The sequence below is a fragment of the Panthera pardus genome, unplaced genomic scaffold (assembly GCF_024362965.1).
Source record: "Panthera pardus isolate Hobbes unplaced genomic scaffold, ASM2436296v1 HiC_scaffold_3, whole genome shotgun sequence".
NCBI lineage: Eukaryota > Metazoa > Chordata > Mammalia > Carnivora > Felidae > Panthera > Panthera pardus.
In genome coordinates, this window is record NW_026526876.1 from 3,630,439 (window position 1) to 3,652,228 (window position 21,790).

The window sequence follows — 21,790 nt, forward strand, 5'->3', positions numbered from 1 at the left end:
GTTTATCAATCAGATTGCAGATACAGAATATCGTAAGCTCTCACTTTGAGCATGAAAATGGAGAGGACTGGAATAGAGGCTAGACTCTTTTGAATATTTCTTGTTTTTTACATTTTACTTTTGAACCATGTAAATGTATTATTATAAAAGAAAAATTTTCAATTTAAAAAGTCATTCCTAAAAATTAAAAGTAAAATGCAACCAGTTTGAAGTATATGCATTCATCAAGGAGAAATTATTTTAAGTAACTTTAAAACATAGCAATTTTTGTTCATCCTTTGTGAGATATACCCCAAGAAGAAAAAGAACTGCAAAAACTGTACGTTTTCAATAAATAGCCTGATTGTTGGTGGTAATGATGAAAATGGTATTTTGTAACTGCTATGTGTGTAGTGTTTGATAAAACAAATTATTACACTGCTGTCATTGAGAAGAAATAAATTTGGCAGGGGAGAAAGAAGATATAAATGTAATACTGATGAGATTATACAATAATTCCATAGATCCAAATTTGAATTGGAAGTATCAGTATAAACTCATGAATTATTTTATTTTTTAGGAAAGAGAAATATTTTTCCTAGCTTCATCCACTGAAAAGTCCTAAAAATAAAAACAACAGCTGATAAAGTAACATTATGCAAGCTAGACTTTACCTCCCACTAAAAGGAATCAGGGCCCGGAACTTTCTGTGATACCAAAATGCAAACAAGCTATCAGACACTACTTGAAGAGTCTCCCCCTAGCTAATAATGGGACAATTTGAACATCAGTAAGAATAATAAATTACAATGGGTTTCAAAAATATACCTTTAAGCTCGTGATTTCATAATAATACTATAAAAATACTCATTGATCATTTTTGGAGGATGCCTTGAAACTGGCAAATAAAGAGAAAGAATTAACCTTTTGTCCTTTTCCCATGTAAAATATTATAATTTTTATGGTTATCAAGTGTGATCACATTGTTGATGAGGAGAGATTTCTCTTTATGGAAGGATTCCAGCTAATACATGAAAAGAAATAAAAGAATTAGAATATCATCATTTTGTAACCTTTAACGAATTAAAGGGTCATCAGTGGCTGCTAATGTATCAAAGAGGCCTCTCGACCAGGCATAGGTGCCTTCTGGTAGTATACACCGGATACATGAAATACTATTGCCAAAAACATTTTTAAAAGAGTCAAACTGGAATCTGATAAAGCCTCTAGATCTAACTAACAATACAGGGAACAGATGAACATGTTAAATATCCCCATGGAGACACAATAAATAAAATCCAAATTGTGTGAAATTCTGAATCAACGCTGTCCAAAGAAGTATATTGCAAGTGACATATGCCACGTAAGGTTTTCCAGTAGCCCCGTTAAGAAGAAAACAAGTGAGGGGCGCCTGGGTGGCTCAGCTGGTTAAGTGTCTGACTTTTGGTTTCAGCTCAGGTCACGACCTCACAGTCTGTGAGTTCAAGCCATGCACTGGGGACTCTCTCTCTCTCCCTCTCTCTGCCCCTCCCCTGCTCATGCTCTCTCTGTCTCTCTCTCAGAATAAAGTAAATAGATAAATAACATAAAAGAAAACAAGCGAAATTATTTTAAATAATATATTCAGACTAGTGCACATATAATTTCAATGTGCAATCAATGTAAAAATTATTAATGAGATTCTATCTTTCGTATTAAGTCTTTGAAGTGATGTGCATCTTAAATTGACAGCATATCTCAGTTTGGATTAGTTACATTTCATGTGCTCAAAAGCCACATGTGGCTAGTGGCTACTGTATTGGACATCACAGTTCTAAAGTAGAAATAACGTGGTTTTTCAATGAATTATTACAAGGGGGAAAAAGAGGGGGGACCTCTAGCCTAAAAGTGACCTAAGAGACGACATTCAGTAATCATAACATGTGAATCAATTGGGGAAACAAATACCAACTCCACATTTGATATTAAGGCTTTCTGCTGATTTTTTAGCTGTAACCATGATAGTATATGTAACATTAAAACACATCTTTTACAGATATATAATGAGATATTTATAGATAAATTATATAATGTCTTGTATATGCTTCAAAATAATTAGTGAGAGAGGGTAAGATTACAAATGAAACATGATTATTACCCATGGTCCAATAATTGTTGGGAGGCAGGCAACAGGCGCAAATGGATTCATGTATATGTATAGTGCATAATATTTGTCAGGCACTGATCTGATAAGGGCTTGTTACATAACGACTGAATCCTCACAATAAGGAAGGTGCTAATAAGAAAAGTGAGGCATGAACTAATATAACACTGTATGTTGACTCTACTGGAATTTAAATTAAGAACTTAATAAAAAATTAAATATATACCTTAGGGAACTAGAAGAGGAAGAGTGAACTAATTTATTTTTTTTAAAGGGACACTTCACCAAGGTAATGACCCTCCTGTTCATTTTTTTAATGTTTCTTCATTTTTGAGAGAGAGAAAGAGAGAAAGACAGAGAGAGAGAGAAGCAGAGCGTGAGCAGGGGAAGGACAGAGAGAGAGGGAGACACAGAATCCAAAGCAGGCTCCAGGCTCCGAGCTGTAAGCACAGAGCCCGATGTGGGGCTCAAACCCACGAACCGTGAGATCATGACCCACGTTGGCGCTCAACCGACTGAGCCACCCAGGTGCCCCAAACTAAATTTTTTTTTAAAGCAGAAGGAAATAATAAATATTAGAATCGAGATAAACCAAACAGAGAATAGAAAAACAATAGAGAAAATCAACTAATGCAAAAGTCAGTTCTTTGAAAAGATAACAGTTACAAAGCCCTTAGGTAGACTGACTAAGAAAAAAGAGAAGACTCAAATTACTAAAATCAGGAATGAAAAAGGAGACATTACTACTGACCTTACAGAAATAAAAGGATTATAAAAGAATATACTATGAACAACTGTATGCCAACAAATTAGAAAAATCTAGATAAAATGGGCAGATTCCTAGGAAGACACAAACTACCAAAACTGACTCAAGAAGACATAGAAAATATGAAAATTATAATTAAACTTCCCACGAATAAACACCCAGGTTCAAGTGGCTTCACTGAATTCCACCAGACATTTCAAGAAGAATTAACACCAATCTTTCACTAACTCTTCCAAAAAACACAAGGAAACATTCTCAACTCATTCTGTAAGGCCAGTATTACCAAAATAAGACAAATGTAGAATTTAAGGAAGAGCGAGACAGAATTAATTCAGTCTGATTCAGTTTGAAAACAGCAACAAAGAAAACATAATATATGCCATAGCCAAATGGGATTTATCCCATGTGTACAAAGTTCATTTAATATCTTAAAGTCAGTCAAGGTAATACACCATATTAATAGAATAAAGAAAACCCACACAATGATGTTAATAGACCCAACAAAGTATGTGACAAAACCCAACAAACTAGAAATAGAAGCAAACTTCGTCAACATGATAGAGACCATCTATGAAAACCCAACTCAAACATCATACTTAATAGTGAATGGCCATATGCATTCCCTCTGTGATCATAAACCTCACAAAGATGTCCCCTCTCCTCACTTCTATTCAACATTATACTATAAGTTTTAGCAAGAAAAACTAGAGAAGAAAAAGAAATATCAGATTGGAAAGGAAGAAGTAAATTTCTATTTGGAAATGACATAATCTCCACTTACAGATGATATTATGTTGCATATAGAAAACCCAACAAAAGTCCACACACGCCCATGCAAAAACAAAAACAAAAACAAAAACAAAAACCCTTCTAGAACTAAATAAACTAGTTCAGCAAGGTTCAGGACACAAGATCAATATACGTAAGTCAACCATTTCTATACACTAGCAATGAACATTCCAAAAAAGAAATTAAGAAAAAAATCCATTTAAAATAGCAAAAAGAATAAAACACTTAGGAATGAATTTAACAAAAGATATGCAAGACACGTACACTGAAAATGACAAAACATCACTGAAAGAAACTGAAGAATACCTAAATAAATGGGAAAACATTCCATATTCTTATTATAAAACTTAATATTAAGACTTTAATATTTCCCAAATTGATCAACAGATTCAATACACGTGCTATGAAAATTCTTTTTTTTTAATTAAAAAAATTTTTTTTAATGCTTATTTATTTTTGAGACACAGAGAGCAAGTGGCGAGGGGCAGAGAGAGAGGGAGACACAGAATCTGAAGGAGGTTCCAGGCTCTGAGCTGTCAGCACAGAGCCTGATGCGGGGCTCGAACCCACGGACCATCAGTTCATGACCTAAGCTCAGGTCGGACGCCCAACCGATGAAGCTACCCAGGCGCCCCTGAAAATTCTATTTGCACCTTTTACAGATATGGAAATGTTAAAAATTATCACTGAAAGACTGGTTTTACTAGAATTAAAGTTAAATAAAACTGAGTTCAGTACTTATCAACAGGATGTAGAATTTAAGAAAGAGCCACACAGAATTACTCTTCTGTCAGGGATTTCCTGTCAGAAGAACAAAAATAAACCATATGACTTATTCACCAGGTCAAAAATAATGGCACTTTCCTACAGTTCATGACTCAAAGTCTGAAACTATTAATATTTTTACCTTAAAAATTTTAAGTCTAAACTATAATATGTTAAAGGACAATTTTAAGGATGATTGGTCCAGTACTAAATTAAAAAAAAAACAAAACCTATGTAAAAATTATGTGTACGCCTGAGTGTCAGAATGTATTTTCTCCTAAAAGCAAAAAGAAAAGCCCAGTTTTACACAAAACATTCTTAGAATAAAACCAACTTTCAAAGTATAATTTAAAAAAACTTCAAAACGTAATTCTAAAAAAAAGGAGCTGAACTTCTACATAATTAAAAAAAAAAAACCACGATTATCTATAAGAGAGGAGGCAAGAATGGGAAAAAGACTGTCTCTTCAAAAAAAATGGTGTTGGGAAAACTGGACAGCTACATATAAAAGAATGAAACTGGACCACTTTCTTACACCGTACACAAAAATAAAGAAAAACTGAATTAAAGACCTAAATGTAAGACCTGAAACCATAAAACATAGGGCTTAGCAACAGTTTTCTGGATCTGTCTCCTGAGGCAGGAGAAACCAAAGCAAAAATAAACAACTGGGACTACAGGAAACTAAAAGTGTTTGCATAGCCAAAGAAACCATCAACACAAAAAGGCAACCTGCTGAGGGGCCCTGCCTCGTTCAGTCAGTGGAACTTGTAACTCTTGACTTCAGATCGTGAGTTCAAGCCCTGATTGGGCATAGAGTTTACCTGAAAAAATTAAAAAAAGAAAAAAGGCAACCAAATGAATGGGAGAAGGTATCTGCAAATGATTTATCTGATAAGGGGTTAATATCCAAAATCTAAAAAGAATTCACACAACTCAATAACAAAAAAACAACTAATCTAATTAAAAAGGGCAGGTGACCTGAATGAACATTTTCCCAAAGAGAACATGTGAATGGTCAACAAAAAAAATGCAAATCAAAATCACAATGAGATACAGCTGTCAAAGTGGCTTTAAAATAAAAAAGACAAGAAATAGTAAGAATTGGCAAGGGTGTGGAGAAAAGGAGTCACTTGTGTATACTGTTGGTGGGAATGCAAGCTGGTGTAGCTGCTATGGAAAACAGTGTGGAGGTTCCTCAAAAAATTCAAACTGGAATTACTATATGATCCAGTAATTCCACCGCTGGGTTGTTGCCCAAAGAAAATAAAAACACTCATTCAAAAAGATAAACGCACCCCTATAATTATTGTAGCATTAGTTACAATAGCTGAGATATAGAAGCAACACAAGTGTCTACTGATAGATAAATGGATAAAGAAGATGTGGCATGTACACACGTACACACACACACACACACACACACACACACACACACTGAACTACTACTCAGCCATAAGAAAGAAAAAAACAAAAACAAAACCTTGTCATTCCTGACAACATTGATGGACCTAGAGGTTATTATGCTAAGTGAAATAAATCAAAGATAAATATATGATTTCACTTATACGTGGAGTCTAAAAAAGAAAACAAACGAACAAACAAAAAACAGAAACAGACTCCTAAATACAGAGAACAAAATGGTGGTTGTTGGGGGGGGGTGTGAGAGGATGGGTGAAATAGGTGAAGAGGATTAAGAGGTACAAACTTCAGGTTATAAAATAAACGACAGAGATGAAAAGTATAGCACAGAGAGTATAGTCGATAACACTGTAATAACTTTGTATGGTAACAGACAGTAACTACGCTTATTGCCACGAGCACGGTGTGATGTACAGAGTTATCCAATCACTATGCTGTACAACTGAAACTAATATAATACTGTATGTCAACTATACTTCAAAAAAAAATTTTTTTTAAAACTTAACCCCTGTAATTCTAAAAGTACTGTCAACACATGCCAAAGATTTACTTAAGTCATTAATGAGAGATCAGCTGCCTGACAAACCTGGTTCAAAGGAGACACAAAAACAGCTGTCTACTGATTGCAGAAAAAAGAATGCTGGAATAAGACCACAAAATCAGTTAGAAACCTGGTGAATGTCCTACAAGGACAATAAAACCGTAAGTTTGGGGGTTATTTTTTCTCCAAGGTAAAATAACTTGCAAATTTTCAATGTTCTGGATATTAACCAACAGTAACTAGTACATCAAACAACGTAACTCTCCGGGCTATGTCAGGTGACCCTTACACAGGCTGGTTAGACAATGGTTCAATGCGACACTGAAAGGGCATACATTTACCTTTTGCCTTATTTCTAAGTTTTAGATAACTTTTCTTAACATATCTCATACATTTCTGACTTTGGTATTTTCTGGAAAAATCAGCTGAATTCTATACTCATGAATAAGAAAGTCAGCTTAACAATATAATGAAATAAAAACCCTAAACCAATTTAAACACACCTTAAATACCTCCACTGATGTTCATGTATTCTTGATATTTTTAATGGTGTTGAGTCTCACGATGCAAAGCAAGAGTCAGAGCATGTGATATAGGATACTTTATCGTCAGTAGTTACAATGTGACCTGCCACATTAGGGCTGCCACCAAGGGAAATGAAATCCGTCACACTGATGCGGCCAGCCCTGGGGTTACTACAGCTATCAAGCAAGATGATATTCACTGCAAACTTGCAAGGCACTAGGAACATTAAGAACCAGGCACAGTAAAAGAGGCACTTTATTCCCCTCATGTAACATGTGAGGCATTACCTTTTCCAATTCTGGTTCTTCAGCCTGAAGGTGAAGGTCTTCATCTGGCTTGGAAACTTCAGGATTCTGAAGGGATACAGGATACGATCACTCAGTGATAGGCTGCTGATGACTCACAGCAGAGCCTCAAGTACCAACGGTCCACTGTGGATGTGGCATACATGGGATGATCCCTTTTGTTGTTTGATTTAGGGCTGAAATTAACAGGGTGGCCCCTTTTATTGGTTAATTTAGCGCTGAAATTACCGTCCCATAGTAACATCCAATCATCTTCTTCAACTTTGTTTGAGACAATGACAAACACAAGACTGAGAAAGATACAACCGCATAGTTTTTAATGGAGGCTTCCAACAAAGAACCAATTGTAACAAAAAAATAGATTTATAGTAAGAGGCCTTCAGATCCTACATAATTTTCCCTTTTCATATAGAGTTGAAATGTATTTCTCAGAAAGTATCTATCTTAAGAATAGTATTCAAAACCTACTAACACTATGTACTTTGTACAGCTGAAGATCATTTCAGTGTTGTGGGGGGTCGGGGGAACGTCTTGTAGTTACTCAGGTAGCATTTCAGGGACTTCTCACTACATTATTTTCTTAACCTTATAAGCTGTATCCCTATGAGGGCCTGATTTTATAAATGAGATGGTATTTTACTACCTCTTTCGATTAGTACTTATGATTTTAGGTTTTGTGTGTGCCATTTAAAAAAACTATGGGTAATAAAACTACTGAAAGTCCATTGAGAAAAACTGTTATCTTATTTCTCCCCTTCCAAGTTCTTATCTAAAAAATAAAAACATTCAGCTTCCAGAAAATTAATGATGTGAACATCAACCTCTGGTAATTAGGGATGGGTCTGGCCATGTCAATACTAGACAGATACTTCAGATATGCTGATCAAGTGTAACATTTTGGTTTTTATTTATCTTTTCAAGGGTATGTTTTAAGGACTGTTTACACGTTATACATCCTGGCTATAAAGAGTGAAAGGTCACTACTATAGGTTACCGCAGATCACGACTAGACAAACTGTATTTGTTGGTATTACCTTTCTTCGGAATCTATTTCAAAAAGTCACTGCTAAGACACGGCTTGTACCTCACTGACACCCACCTCAAACATACACACATACATATATATACTTAAATGTCTTCAGGGAAGCATTAAAAGATTCAGCTTAAATATCTAATTTCCAGTACTATCTTCCATACTTTCCAGCTGGAATCACTAGCTCACCCCACTGTTCTCTTGCCCTTAAACTCCCTTCTCACCTGAAGTACCCTTATAAATACTTTACGACAACTTAAATCCCACTTGTGAGTACTACCTAAGTCTAACTGTCCTCATGAGCTTTCTGTGACCAGTTTTGCCCATACTAATGCCCATTTCTTTTCTTACATAGCACTCATCATGTTTATCATACAGCTAAGCATCATTAGCAAAATTCCTAGCAATAGATGCAGGAACTATCATTCACCTAAACAAATTATGTAACTATTTCTTTTGTAGGCCTTACCTCAATGAGACTGTAAGCACCCTACAGCCAAGCTCTGTGTCTTAAACATCTTCTTTCTCTCCATGTCATCTATTAAGCTTGGTCACTTCTTAATGGGTAGAAAAGAGGAGATCACTGAGAGTGGGCACAAGGGGAACGGTCCCTCTTAATTAAGAGGGTGTAGGTGTGTCTGTGTGTACATACTTTCCCCAAAATTTCCTAAGCAATATTTCTAATTTAAAATATTCGATTCTTTTACTCCACAAATAACTGAAATTTCCTGGGAACAATACAAATTTAACATCAAAAGTAAATTTCCTAGACTGTTTATAAAAAAATAGCAAAAGTATTTTTGAAAGATCATGTGTCTTGATATTTGGTTCCATATGTACAGTGAAACTTCTTACAGATTACAAGCTTCACTATGATAAACCCAATTTTCATGGGGGAAACCACCTGATTCAGTTACCAGAAGGGGTCTGGGTGAGATACAGAAGTCACAGAATTCAGGAAAAATAGACATGCTCTTAAACCAAGATGCAGGTCAGGACTAGAGGAAACCCCAACTTACCAGAGGTCCAACAGAAAAAACCACAGCAGCCATAATCTCTTCCTCTGTGTTCCCCTCTCTGCCGAGAGTGGGGTCCTGCAAAGACATGGCTGAGAAAGAGAAATAAGCAATGAAAATCAATCCTGCCTTGGAAATCTCAGAATTACCTAATTGGAATCCTGACATTACAAGGAAGCATGACTAAAGGACACAAGATTAACCCCCAAGATCAGTGAGAAAAAAAAGATCCTTGCTCCTGGATATTGTGACATTTTAATACCAATAAATGTAGTCACAACTAGTAGGCCAGACATTGTACAAGGATTTTTTAAAATACAAGTGGGATTCATTTCTGGGCTGCAGGGCTGGTTCAATATTCACAAATCAATCAATGTGATACAGCACATTAACAGAAGAAAGGATAAAAACCATATGATCCTGTCAATAGATCCAGGAAAAGCATTTGACAAAATACAGCATCTTTCTTAATAAAAACCCTCAAGAAAGTCCGGAAAGAAGGAACATACCTTAACATCGTAAAAGCCATATATGAAAGACCCACAGCTAATATCATCCTTAATGGGGAAAAACTAAGAGCTTTCCCTCTGAGATCACGAACACGAGAGGAATGTCCGCTTTCGCCACTTTTGTTTAACATAGTGTTGGAAGTCCTAGCCTCAGCAATCAGACAACAAAATGAAATAAAAGGCATCCAGATTGGCAAAGGAGTTAAACTTTCACTTTTTGCAGATGACGTGATATTCTTCATGCAAAACCCGAAAGACTCCACCCCAAAACTGCTAGAACTAATACATGAATTCAGCAAAGTCACAAGATATAAAATCGATGTACAGAAATCAAGTTGCATTTCTATTTGCCAATAATGAAGCAACAGAAAGAGATATCAAGGAACTGATCTCATTTACAATTGCACCGAGAACCATAAAATACTTAGGAATAAACCTAACCAAAGAGGTAAAAGATCTGTACACTGAAAACTATAGAAAGCTTATGCAAGAAACTGAAGACACAAAGAAATGGGAAAACATTCCATGGTCATGGATTGGAAGAATAAATATTGTTAAAATGTTGACACTACCCAAAGCAATCTACACATTCAATGCAATCCCAATCAAAATAGCACCAACATTCTTCTCAGAGCTAGAGCAAACAATCCTAAAATATGTATGAAACCACAGAAGACCCCAAATAGCCAAAGTAATGTTGAAAAAGAAAACTAAAGCTGGAGGCATCACAATCCTGGCTGGACCTCAGCCTGTACTACAAAGGTGAAATCATCAAGACAGTATGGTATTTGGCACAAAAACAGACACAGGGGAAAGAACAGACCAATGGAATAGAACAGAGAACCCAGAAATGGACCCACAAATGTATGGCCAACTAATCTTCGACAAAGCATGAAAGAGTATCCAATAGAAAAAAAGTGTCTCTTTAGCAAATGGTGCTGGGAGAACTGGACAGTAACATGCAGAAGAATGAAACTGGACCACTTTCTTGCAATTCAAAATGGATGAAAGACCTAAATGCGAGACAAGAAACCATCAAAATCCTAGAAGAGAAAACAGGCAACAATCTCTTTGCCCTCAGCCGCAGCAACTTCTTAATTGACACATCTCCAAAGGTAAGGGAAATAAAAGCAAATTGAACTACTGGGACCTCATCAAGATAAAAAGCTTCTGCAGAGCAAAGGAAACAATCAACAAAATTAAAGGCAACCAACGGAATGGGAGAAGATATCTGTAAATGACATATCAGATAAAGGGTTAGTATCCAAAATCTATGAAGACTTACCAAACTCAACACCCGAAAAACAAATAATCCAGTGAAGAAATGGGCAAAAGACATGAATAGACACTTCTAAAAAGAAGACATCCAAATGGCCAACTGACACGTGAAAAAATGCTCAACATCACTCGTCATCAGGGAAATGCAAATCAGAATCACATTGAGATACCACCTCACACTAATGAGAGTGGCTACAATTAAAAGCTTAGGAAACAACAGACATTGATGAGGATGTGGAGATAGGGGAACCCTCTTGCATTATTGGTGGGAATGCAAACTAGTGCAGCCATTCTGGGAAACAGCATGCAGGTTCCTCAAAAAATTAAAAATAGAATTACCCTACAACCCAGCAATGCACTACTAGGAATTTACCCAAGGATACAGGAGTGATGATTCATAGGGCCACATGTATCCCAGTGTTTATAGCAGCACTATCAACAATAACCAAATTATGGAAAGAGACCACATGTCCATCAACTGATGAATGGATGAAGATGTGGTGTATATATATACACACACACACACACACACAACACACACACACACACACACACACACACACACACACAATGGAATACTACTTGGCAACGAAAAAGAATGAAATCTTGCCATTTGAAACAATGTGGATGAAACTGGAGGGTATTATGCTAAATGAAGTAAGTCAGAGAAAGACAGATATCATATGTTTTCACTCATAGGAGGAGGTTGAGAAACTTAACAGAAGATCATGGGAGAAGGGAAGGAAAAAATAGCTACAAACAGAGAGGGACGTAAACCATAAGAGACTCTTAAATACAGAGAACAACCTGAGGGTTGATGGGGGTTGGGGACCCGGGAGGTGGGGAAAATGGGTGATTGAGGAGGGCATTTTTTGGGATGAGCACTGGGTATTGTAGGTAAATGATGAATCATGGAAATCTACTCCCAAAGCCAAGAGCATGCTGTACACACTGTATGTTAGCTAACTTGACAATAAAAAAAAAAATAATAATAAAATATCTTTTCTTTTAAAAAAATATTTATTTACTTTTTATTGAGTAAACTCTACCCCCAACATTGGGCTTGAACTCATGACCCCGAGATCAAGAGTTGCATGCTGTACTGAGCCAGCCAGGTTCCCCTAAAAATACCTTTTTATTCGAACTTCACATCAACCCAATGGTAATTATATTCCCATTCCACTGTGAAGAAAATGAGGCTTAGAAAAACTACACTACTTACCTGAGGCCATATATGACCTCAAATCAGTCTAATTCCAATGCTCACACCTTTTCCACTAAATCAATTTGCTGTGTGATGTGAAAAAAAATAATTCAATCTTCCTTTGCCACAATCATCGACTCATCTAAAAATGAACCACTTTGGGGCACCTGGGTGGCTCAATCGGCCTAAGTGTCCAACACTTGATTTCAGCTCAGGTCATAATCTTGTGGCTCATGAGCTTGAGCCCTGTATCAAGCTCTGCACTGATGGCACAGAGCCTGCTTGGGACTCTCTCTCTGCCCCTCAGCCGTTTGCTCTCTTTGTCTCTCTTGAAATGAACAGATACACTTAAAAATTTTTTTAAAAAGAATACGCATCCAAGAGCTTATATTCACAAGCGTAGTCTGAAGAACAGCAGCATTGAACATTACTGGGGAGGTTGTGAAAGATACAAAATCTGAGGTTCAACTACAGAACCTACTGAATCAGAATGAGCTTTTTCATAAGATCCCTAGCTGATTCATATGCCACACATGAAAGCTGAAGGCAATATGGATCTAAAAAAGATCATGCCAACAAATTAGACAAGCTAGAAGAAACAAGTAATTTCCTAAAACATGTGATCTACTAAGACAGAATCGTGAAGAGTGAGAAAATCTGACAGGCCGATTACTAGTAAGGAGATGGAATCAATAAATCAATAATAAAAAATCTCCCCCAAAAAACAAAGTCCAGTACTAGGTAGGTTCATTGCTGAATTCTATCAAACATTTAAGAAGAATTAATACCAACTGTTCTCAAACTCTTTGAAAAAACAGAGAGGAAAGAATACTTCCAAACTGATTTTACAAGGCTAGCATTACCTGGATTCCAAATCCAGGCAAGGACACAAGAAAAGAAAATTAGAGGTCAATAACCCTGTTGAACACAGATGCAAAATTCCTCAACAAAATAGTAGCAAACTCAATTCAACAATATAGCAAAAGGATCATACACAATGACCAACTGGGATTTATTCCAGTGATGCAAGGATGGTTCAATATCTGCAAGGCAATCAATGTGATACACCACATTAGCAAAATGAAGAATAAAAATCGTATGATCATCTCAACAGACGCAGAAAAAGCATTTGGCAAAATTCAACATCCATTATGATAAAAACTGTCAACAAAGGGGGTATAGAGAGGACATAATGCAACATAATAAAGGCAATATATGACAAGCCCACAGCTAACACACTTAATGGTGAAATGATAAAACTTTTTCTAAGATCAGGAACAGAGCAAGACAAGGATGTCCATTGTCATCATTTATATTCAGCATGATACTGGAAGATCTATACATAAGATTTAACCATAAGACACTAAATGGAAAAATACTCTGTGCTCGTGCATTGGAAGAACCAATATTGTCCAAAGAAATTTACAGATTTAATGCAATCCCTATAAAAATACCAACATTTTTCACAAAACTAGAAATAATACCTAAAATTTCCTTAAATGTTTCTCAAAAATAGTACTGCATTTTCCCAACACACACACACACACACACACACACACACACACACACACACACTCACAATAGTACTACATTTCCCAGCAATTTCACTTCTGGGCATTTACATACAGGAAGCAAAAACACTAATTCAAAAAGATATCCACACCCATGGGTTCACTGTAGCATTAATTACAAAAGCCAAGGAATGGAAGTGTTTGTTGACAGATGAATGGATAATGTGAGACACAGATACACGACTATTATTCATCCATAAAAAAAAAAAAAGGAAATCTTGCCATTTGTGAAAACATGGATGCACCAAGAGAGCATTATGCTAGGTGAAACAAGTCAGACAGATGTAAACAAGTATGACCTCACTCTTATGTGGAATATAACAAAACAAAACAAAATCTAAACTTGAACTCATAGGTTCAGAAAACAGATTGGTGGTTGCCAGAGGCAGGGATCAACAGTGGCAAGAAGATGGTCAAAAGCTATAAACTTCCACTTATAAAATAAGCAAGTCCTGGAAATGTAATATATATAATGGTGACTAAAGTTCATAATAATACTGTATTGTATATTTTAAGTTGATAAGAGAGTAAATCTTAAAAGATGTGTGGTGATGGACGTTAACTAGATTTGTGGTGATCACTTTGCAATATATACACATATTGAACCATGCTGTATGGCATGTTGTATGCCTGAAACTAATATAATGTTATATGTCAATTACATCTCAATTAAAAAATGAAGTAATAAGTATATTTGTGGATTAAAAAAAGAATGAAAGAAACCTCTCACTACAAATACACACACACACTAAAACAGACCATTATGCCAGGATACATTCCAAAATATTCAAGCCACAATTCACAACAACAACAAAAAGAAAATGAAGACACCTAAATTTGGGACTGGCAGTGCAATTTAAACACACTGTTTGGTATGACAACATATAATAGCATTCATCAAAGCTGGTGGAAAGAAGAAAAATAGCACACATATTAGAATATAATAAAAAGAAAAAGAAACAATGAATATGGTTAACAGAGAAAGGCCACAGGTTTATGATGAGACAGAAAGGTACGAATAATAAAAAGTAAGAGAATACTTATCTACAAATATGACTTAGCTGACCTGTAGCCAATCAAAAAAACAAATACATGCAACCTGATGGCTAGATATATGACCATCCACTAAGCCAGCAGAGACACCTAGGCACCGTTTCCCTTCCCGGCCCCCTTCTTAAATTTTTTTTTTTTTAACGTTTTATTTATTTTTGAGACAGGGAGAGACAGAGCATGAACAGGGGAGGGTCAGAAAGAGGGAGACACAGAATCTGAAACAGGCTCCAGGCTCCGTGCTGTCAGCACAGAGCCCGATGCGGGGCTCGAACCCACGGACCGCGAGATCATGACCTGAGCCGAAGTCGGCCGCCCAACCAACTGAGCCACCCAGGCACCCCCCGGCCCCCTTCTTAAATGAGGATGTGACCTTGCTGATGCTGAGTCTGGTTCAAGAACCAGGTGTGCCTGATAAATGAGATTTCCTTACACCCAACGGTACAGATTGTTAATATAAATTCATCCAACATGTATAAAAAAGGGCAGTTTCATGTATAAAAAAGGGCAGTGACATACCAAGTTCTGAAACCCTACTTTGTGCAAAATGTGTTACCAGCAGTTGCATGGACCCTCAGTTAGGGACTCTGTTATGATTAATAAGCATGCTCAGTGTCCTCCTGTCCTGAATGAACACCTTACTTCACATAAGATTGAGGAGCTTTGGCTTAATAAACAGCAGAACGTTATTAACCTAATCTTAAAGTTTGTGCCAATCAGCTCGTCCGAAATGATACTTGCAATAATAACCAATATCTTCTGAAAAACAAGAACTGTATAAAGCATGGCTGTTATAAATTCTAGAGGTGAAATTAAAATAAATATGGAGTATACTGGAACATATTCAAAAGTTATTTTCAAGTATTCAAGGAGCATTTGCTAATATTAATCCTATACTAGACTACTGACAATAAAGAAAATCTCAATCAAAAACAAGAAACTGAATACATGACATTCTCTAACCATGATGTAGTAGAATTACAAACATAAGCCTGAAGGGAGGAAGGGAAAAACTCAATCACCAGGGAATGAAAATCAAATAAACCCTCCTGAATACCTATTAAGTCTAAGAGAGAACTTTAATTGCCAGTGAATTAGAAAGTGAGAGAATAATAGATTAAAAACTCGTTGATTCCTGCCAAAACTTTAAAAAGATAAAATTTATATCCCTAAAGACATTCAACTAACATTAAAAAATGTTTTTAATGTTTATTTATATTTTGACAGGGAGAGAGACAGAGACAGAGACAGCACGAGCGGGGGAGGGGCAGAGAGATGGAGACAGAATCTGAAGGAGGCTCCAGGCTCCACACTGTCAGCACAGAACCCAACGTGGGGCTCGAACTCACAAACCTTGAGATCATGACCTGAGCTGAAGTTGGATGCTTAACTGACTGAGTGACCCAGGTGCCCCACAACTAACATGTTTTTAAAGAATAAAAATATTAAACATCTAACTAAATAAGAAAAATAATTTACAAGCAAACCATAAGGAAGAAATAATAAGGAAACTAATAAATTAGAAAACAAAACAGCTGAGAACAGAAGGAGGTGATTCTCTAAATAATGAACATATAAGCCACTGGCTAAAGAAGAAAAAATACCAATAAACCAAAAATAGAAACAAGAAAGGGGCTATAACATATAAATCATCTTAAAATTGTAGGTCAATAAAAATAAAATTTTCCAAAGAACAATTTTTGTTAAAAAATATTCTAAGACTGACTCAAGCAGCAGAAAACTTAGGTAGGCCAATGCAGTAGCGACTGCGAATTGCCTTTCAACATCCAGTCTCCCCTTCTCCTTGACAAAGGTTTGAAATCTCAGCTGGCCACAAGGCCACCCAACTACAGACATTTCCCAGCCACCTTGCAGGCAGGTGTGCCCAGGTCACTAAATTATAACAAACGGGATTTGAATAAAAGGGTTGATATCACATCTTTTTTTTTTTTTTTAAAGAGTTTTAGTTTATTTTTTTAAAGTTTACTTATTTATCTTGAGAGAGAGAGAGCATACTTGTGTCAGCAGGGGAGGGGCAGAGGGAGAAGGAGAGCGAGAATCCCAAGCAGGCTCTGCATTACCAGCACGGAGCCCAGCAAGGAGCCCAACATGGACCCCAATGAGGAACACAATGAAGGGCTCGAACACCCGAACTGTGAGATCATGACTTGAGCCGAAATCAAGAGTCTGACGCTTAACCAAATGAGCCACCCAAGTGCCCCCAGGTGACATCACATCTTTCCCAGGGAGCTGTCTGTCCTCCAGTTCTTTGTTCCCTACCCCCCCCACCCCCTGCAAAAGGCTTGCAATGCAACAGTATGAAAGTGAGCCAGCTTCTACCATAGGAAAGACAACAGCCCCTAGGAGGTGCTGAAGCAAAAAGAGGAATGGAACCTGGGTTTCTAGATGACCTAATGCCATAGAGCTGCCTACCCCTACCCACCCTTATCACTGCCAGTCACCTGAAAACTCAGACTTTTATGAGAAAGAAATAGTCTTTCTTGGGGTGCCTGGGTGGCTCAGTCAGTTGAACATCTTACTCTTGATGTAACAAAAAAAATTTTTTTTTAACATTTATTATTAAGAGACAGAGAGACACAGAGCGTGAGCAGGGGAGGGGTAGAGAGAGGAGGAGACATAGAATCCGAAGCAGGCTCTAGGCTATGAGCTGTCAGCACGGAGCCCGACGTGGGGTTCGAACTCACAAACTGTGAGATCATGACCTGAGCCGACGTCGATCACCTGACCAACTGAGCCACCCAGGCGCCCCCCTGACTCTTGATTTTTATAGTTAAGTCTCAGAGTTAATAAAAGTGCTTTTCCCATACTTCAGTGTTTCTCTACCTTATTTTAGGTCATGGGTTCCTTTGCAAATCTAATGAAAATGAGTTTTTCCCCAGAAAACTCCTACATATAATTAGGAAACTCCCACATCTTAAATCTGAGGATGCAAAAAGCTCATTAAAAAGGAAATTCTGGGGGCACCTGGGTGGCTCAGTTGGTTGAGCATCTGACTCTTGATTTCAGTTCAGGTCATGATCTCAAGATTCGCAGGACTGAGCCCTGAATAAGGCTCTGTGCTCCCAGTGCCTGGGATTCTTCCTCTCCCTCTCTGCCCCTCCCCTGCTCATGCTCTCTCTCCAAGTAAGAGAAGAAAAACAAGGAAATTCTGGGACGCCTGGCTGGCTCAGTCGGTAGAGTGTGTGACTCTTGATCACAGGGTCGAGAGTTCAAGCCCCACCTTGGGTGTAGAGATCACTGAAAAAAAAATCTTAAAAAAAAAAAAAAAAAGGAAATTCCTCAGCTCCATCCAAGATCTGATCACCACCTCTAGGTATGAGACACAGAAATCTACATTGTCAACAAGCACCTCAAACATTTACTTTGATAAATATTGTTCTAAAGCAAACTAATTCCTCAACCCCAAATTAAATACTCTTCTTTTAAAAATTTTTTTTCAACGTTTGTTTGTTTATTTATTTAGAGAGACAGAGCATGAGTGGGAAGGGGCAGAGCGAGAGAGAGGGAGACACAGAATTCCAAGCAGGCTCCAGGCTTGGAGTTGTCAGCACAGAGCCCGATGCAGGCCTCTGCGGGGCTCAAATTCATGAATAGTGAGATCATGACCTGAGCCTGAAGTAGGATGCAAAACCGACTGAGCCACCCAGGCATACCATCAATTTTTAAAGATTAATGAACTCCTCCTTGGCAATATGCCATATAGATAATGCTAGTCAAATACGTTTAATACCAAACTGGGCAATAAGCATCTGTTTAAATTTTATAATCAGAACAGCCAACGCTATTTAATCGAGATCAGCTTGATCTCTATTGCGTACAAAAGAACGCATAGAGAAAAAGACAGCAAGTCAACAAACGGAAGCCCACTGTGACCTCGGAGACCTGGGCCTGTGATGTTTACACTCCTACTTTTCTACACTTTCCAAGTAGACAATAAGAAGTATTTGCATATACATAGGAGTTTGGTGTAGTAATAAAGTTCCAGAGTGTCCACCTCCCCCCGGTTCTAACCTTGGTTTAGCTACTGGAGAAATGTGTCCATTGGCAAAATCATTTGAGCACACGTTATTAGCGAATGAGGCTTACCGCCCTGTTTCTCCTTTCACCTCGGCCATTATGCAGAAGATATCTAATCCAGGCCAACATTTCTCCATAGTCGTAATCGCCTAGATATTTTTTTTTCTGGATAGTGTCCCTGTCTGTCTTCCCAAGCACCGCGGAAGTATCAAAGATGTGAAAAATGTCACTTGCTGTGGGTCCTCAGCTAGCTTTGTTATTTTAAAATAACGAAGGGGGGGGGGCACCTGGGTGGCTCAGTCGGTTAAGCGTCTGACTTCAGCTCAGGTCATGATCTCGCGGTTCGTGAGTTCGAGCCCCATGTCGGGCTCTGTGCTGACAGCTCGGAGCCTGGAGCCTGCTTCGGATTCTGGGTCTCCCTCTGTCTCTGCCCCTCACCTGCTCACGCTCCATCTCTCTCTCTCTCTCTCTCTCTCTCTCTCTCTCTCTCTCTCAAAAATAAATAAACATAAAAAAAAATAAATAAATAAAATAAAATAAAATAAAATAACGAAGGGGTCCATGGTCTTGTTGAGAACTTCAGCGCCACGGACCAATCCAGCATTTCCCAGCCAAAGCAATAATGCCATTATCAGGTCTGGGAGAGACAGGTGATTTGAAAGTGATTACGTGAAATGCCATAAAATGAGACGGGGCGGGGAAGTTGCCTCGGTTACCGAAAGGACAGGAGTTCATCCACCTGTCAGGCCATCAGGTGTGAAATCGTTCCATCCCTGCGGGTTCAGAAGCCAGGACGGAGACTGTCCTTCCTCCAGCCTCGCCCTTTTTCCCTAAGTGCCCATCCGGGGTCCCCCCACTTCCTCCATCAAAGGCGCGGGACTGGGAAGAGGCGGAAGGTCAGGTCAGAGGCCAGCAGGCCCTAGTCGAACCCTACTAAGCCTACAGCCGCGCCCGGTGCTCCCCAACCCCAGCGCCGCGCCCGCCGCCGAGGGCACCCCCAGCCCCGGAGCCAAGCGTGGGGGAGACCGCGCCGACAGCCAGGCAGGAGGCCCAGCCCCAGTCGCCTCTCGGGTGGGCGTGTCGGCTCAGGGACGGGCTCTGGAGGGAACGGCCCCGCCCCGGACGCCGCCAGGAGCCCAGCGCCGAGGGAGGGGCGGCGGGGAACCGGGGCCCGGCGCCCGGGGCAACGAGTACCTGGCTGCCGAACTGAGGACAACTGAGGGCACTCGCAGAGCAGGGCGGGAACGCTTCCAGCAATGGCGCCGGCTTGGCGGGGCCGGCCGCCAGGCAAGACAATGCGCCTGCGCGGCCGGGGCGCCAGAACTCCAGCGCCCAGAATCCTCAGCGCCAGAGCTTTTTTTTTTTTTTTTTTTTTTTTCCATTTTCCCCCTCCCCCCTTTTCTCTCTTGTCTGCGTTTAAGCGGGAATGGGCTGTGTTTGTCGACAATTTGGGTGACCTAAAAAAAAAATCCAATCAAATCGAACAAACTTGTATTGAGAGGCCGCGACTACCTGTCAAGCGCTACCATCAGGTACGAGCGACGCAAAAAAGAATGACGCCAGCTCTTGCCACTGACCATTTCAGGGTGGCTGAAGGCCTAGTCATTGATAGAAGATACGGGCCTTTTGTCAATTAGCGAAAACCTCGGATGCCGGAGGAGTTGGTGAGCGCGTGTGCACCCTTTTGCTTGTCTTTCAAGTTCTTGACTGAAGAAGCGATGATGCCTTCCTTATAATCTCTGGCTCTTTGAACTGGAGCTTCCTTCCTCAGCGCATCCAAATCGTAATAGTAAAATAACAAAAACAAAAGTTTAACTAATATTGAGATTGATGTTAATCTAAATAGACATTTATTTTTCCGAGTTTTTATATTGAGGTTATTATATCTCAGATTATAATATATATAGTATAAGGCGTGTTTTCCTTTGCCTCAATTCCGTGGTGTTAATGCTCGGAGGCCATGTTTTCTATAGTGAAACAGACTCCATTGGGGCTGTAGAGCAGTTTCCCTCAATGACACCGTTTCCTTCCTAACCCGCCCCTACCCTCTGTGACTTGGATTCTCTGCTGCTTTGTTTGTGTGTGAGGCCCACCAGGGTGGGCCCCTGCCTATGGGGATCTGCAGGGACATATAAATCTCCGTGAAGCAACCCTGTAAAGGGGGGCTCTTGGGATCGCAAAGAGCCAATGGACACCTTTGGAGGAAACATGACATAACCCGGGGACTCTTGAACTGTGAAAGGAAAAAAAATATAAGCGGGAGATCAAACTACTAGAGATAATAAATATGATAGCTGAAATGAAAAAAAAAAAAAAATTGGATGAAGAGCAGATTCGACGCTGCAAAAGAGAAGAATCACGCATTCAAAGGCATAAAAATAGAAACTGCCCAGAATGCAACACAGAAAATAGAGAATGAATGGAGCACCGGAGAGTTATAGTGTAATTAGAATCCTAGAAGGAAAGGAGAGAGTGAGGGATGACTGAATATGTTTGTTTCCCCCCTTTTTTTAATTTAAATTTTAGTTAGAATAATGACTAGATACTTTCAAAGTTTGATGAAAATTATAACCCCACACATCCAAGAAGCTCAGTGAAATTCAAAGATGTGAAAAAATCACACCAAGGCACATCATAATCAAATTGTTACAAACCACTAATAAAGGAAAATCTTAAAAACAGAGGAGAAAAGGTCTGTATTTACTGGGTTCTAAGATAATTACTTTTCACCAGGAAAAAAAAAAAAAAAAAAAGAAAAGAAAAGGAAGAAAGAAAAAACAAGCAAGCCAGAGGACAATGGAGCACTTTTAAAGTACTGAAAGAAAGAAGAGGGGTACCTGGGTGGCTCAGTCCGTT

General features: G+C 38.7%; 1 protein-coding gene across 6 annotated transcripts in view; it reads right to left on the bottom strand.

Annotated features, from left to right (window-relative positions):
• The window catches only part of ZNF624 (zinc finger protein 624), a 34,129-nt gene extending 13,918 nt beyond the window's left edge, over window positions 1-20,211 (bottom strand). For 2 of the 6 annotated variants that reach the window (XM_053892499.1, XM_053892498.1), the window contains exons 1-4: window positions 20,129-20,150; window positions 9,288-9,376; window positions 8,738-8,825; window positions 7,218-7,283 (exon numbers count right to left, since the gene is read on the bottom strand). Coding sequence is in view for 3 of the 6 variants with exons in the window: in XM_019413831.2 (XP_019269376.2) it covers window positions 7,218-7,283; window positions 9,288-9,374 (153 nt within the window). In the remaining 3 variants the exon portion in view is untranslated. Of the gene's footprint in view, window positions 1-903; window positions 2,454-7,217; window positions 7,284-8,737; window positions 8,826-9,287; window positions 9,377-19,003; window positions 19,207-20,128 lie in introns of those variants that run through there. The other 4 variants (XM_019413831.2, XM_053892496.1, XM_053892500.1 and 1 more) reach the window with 4 other exon arrangements.
• Between the last annotated feature and the right edge of the window lie 1,579 nt (window positions 20,212-21,790).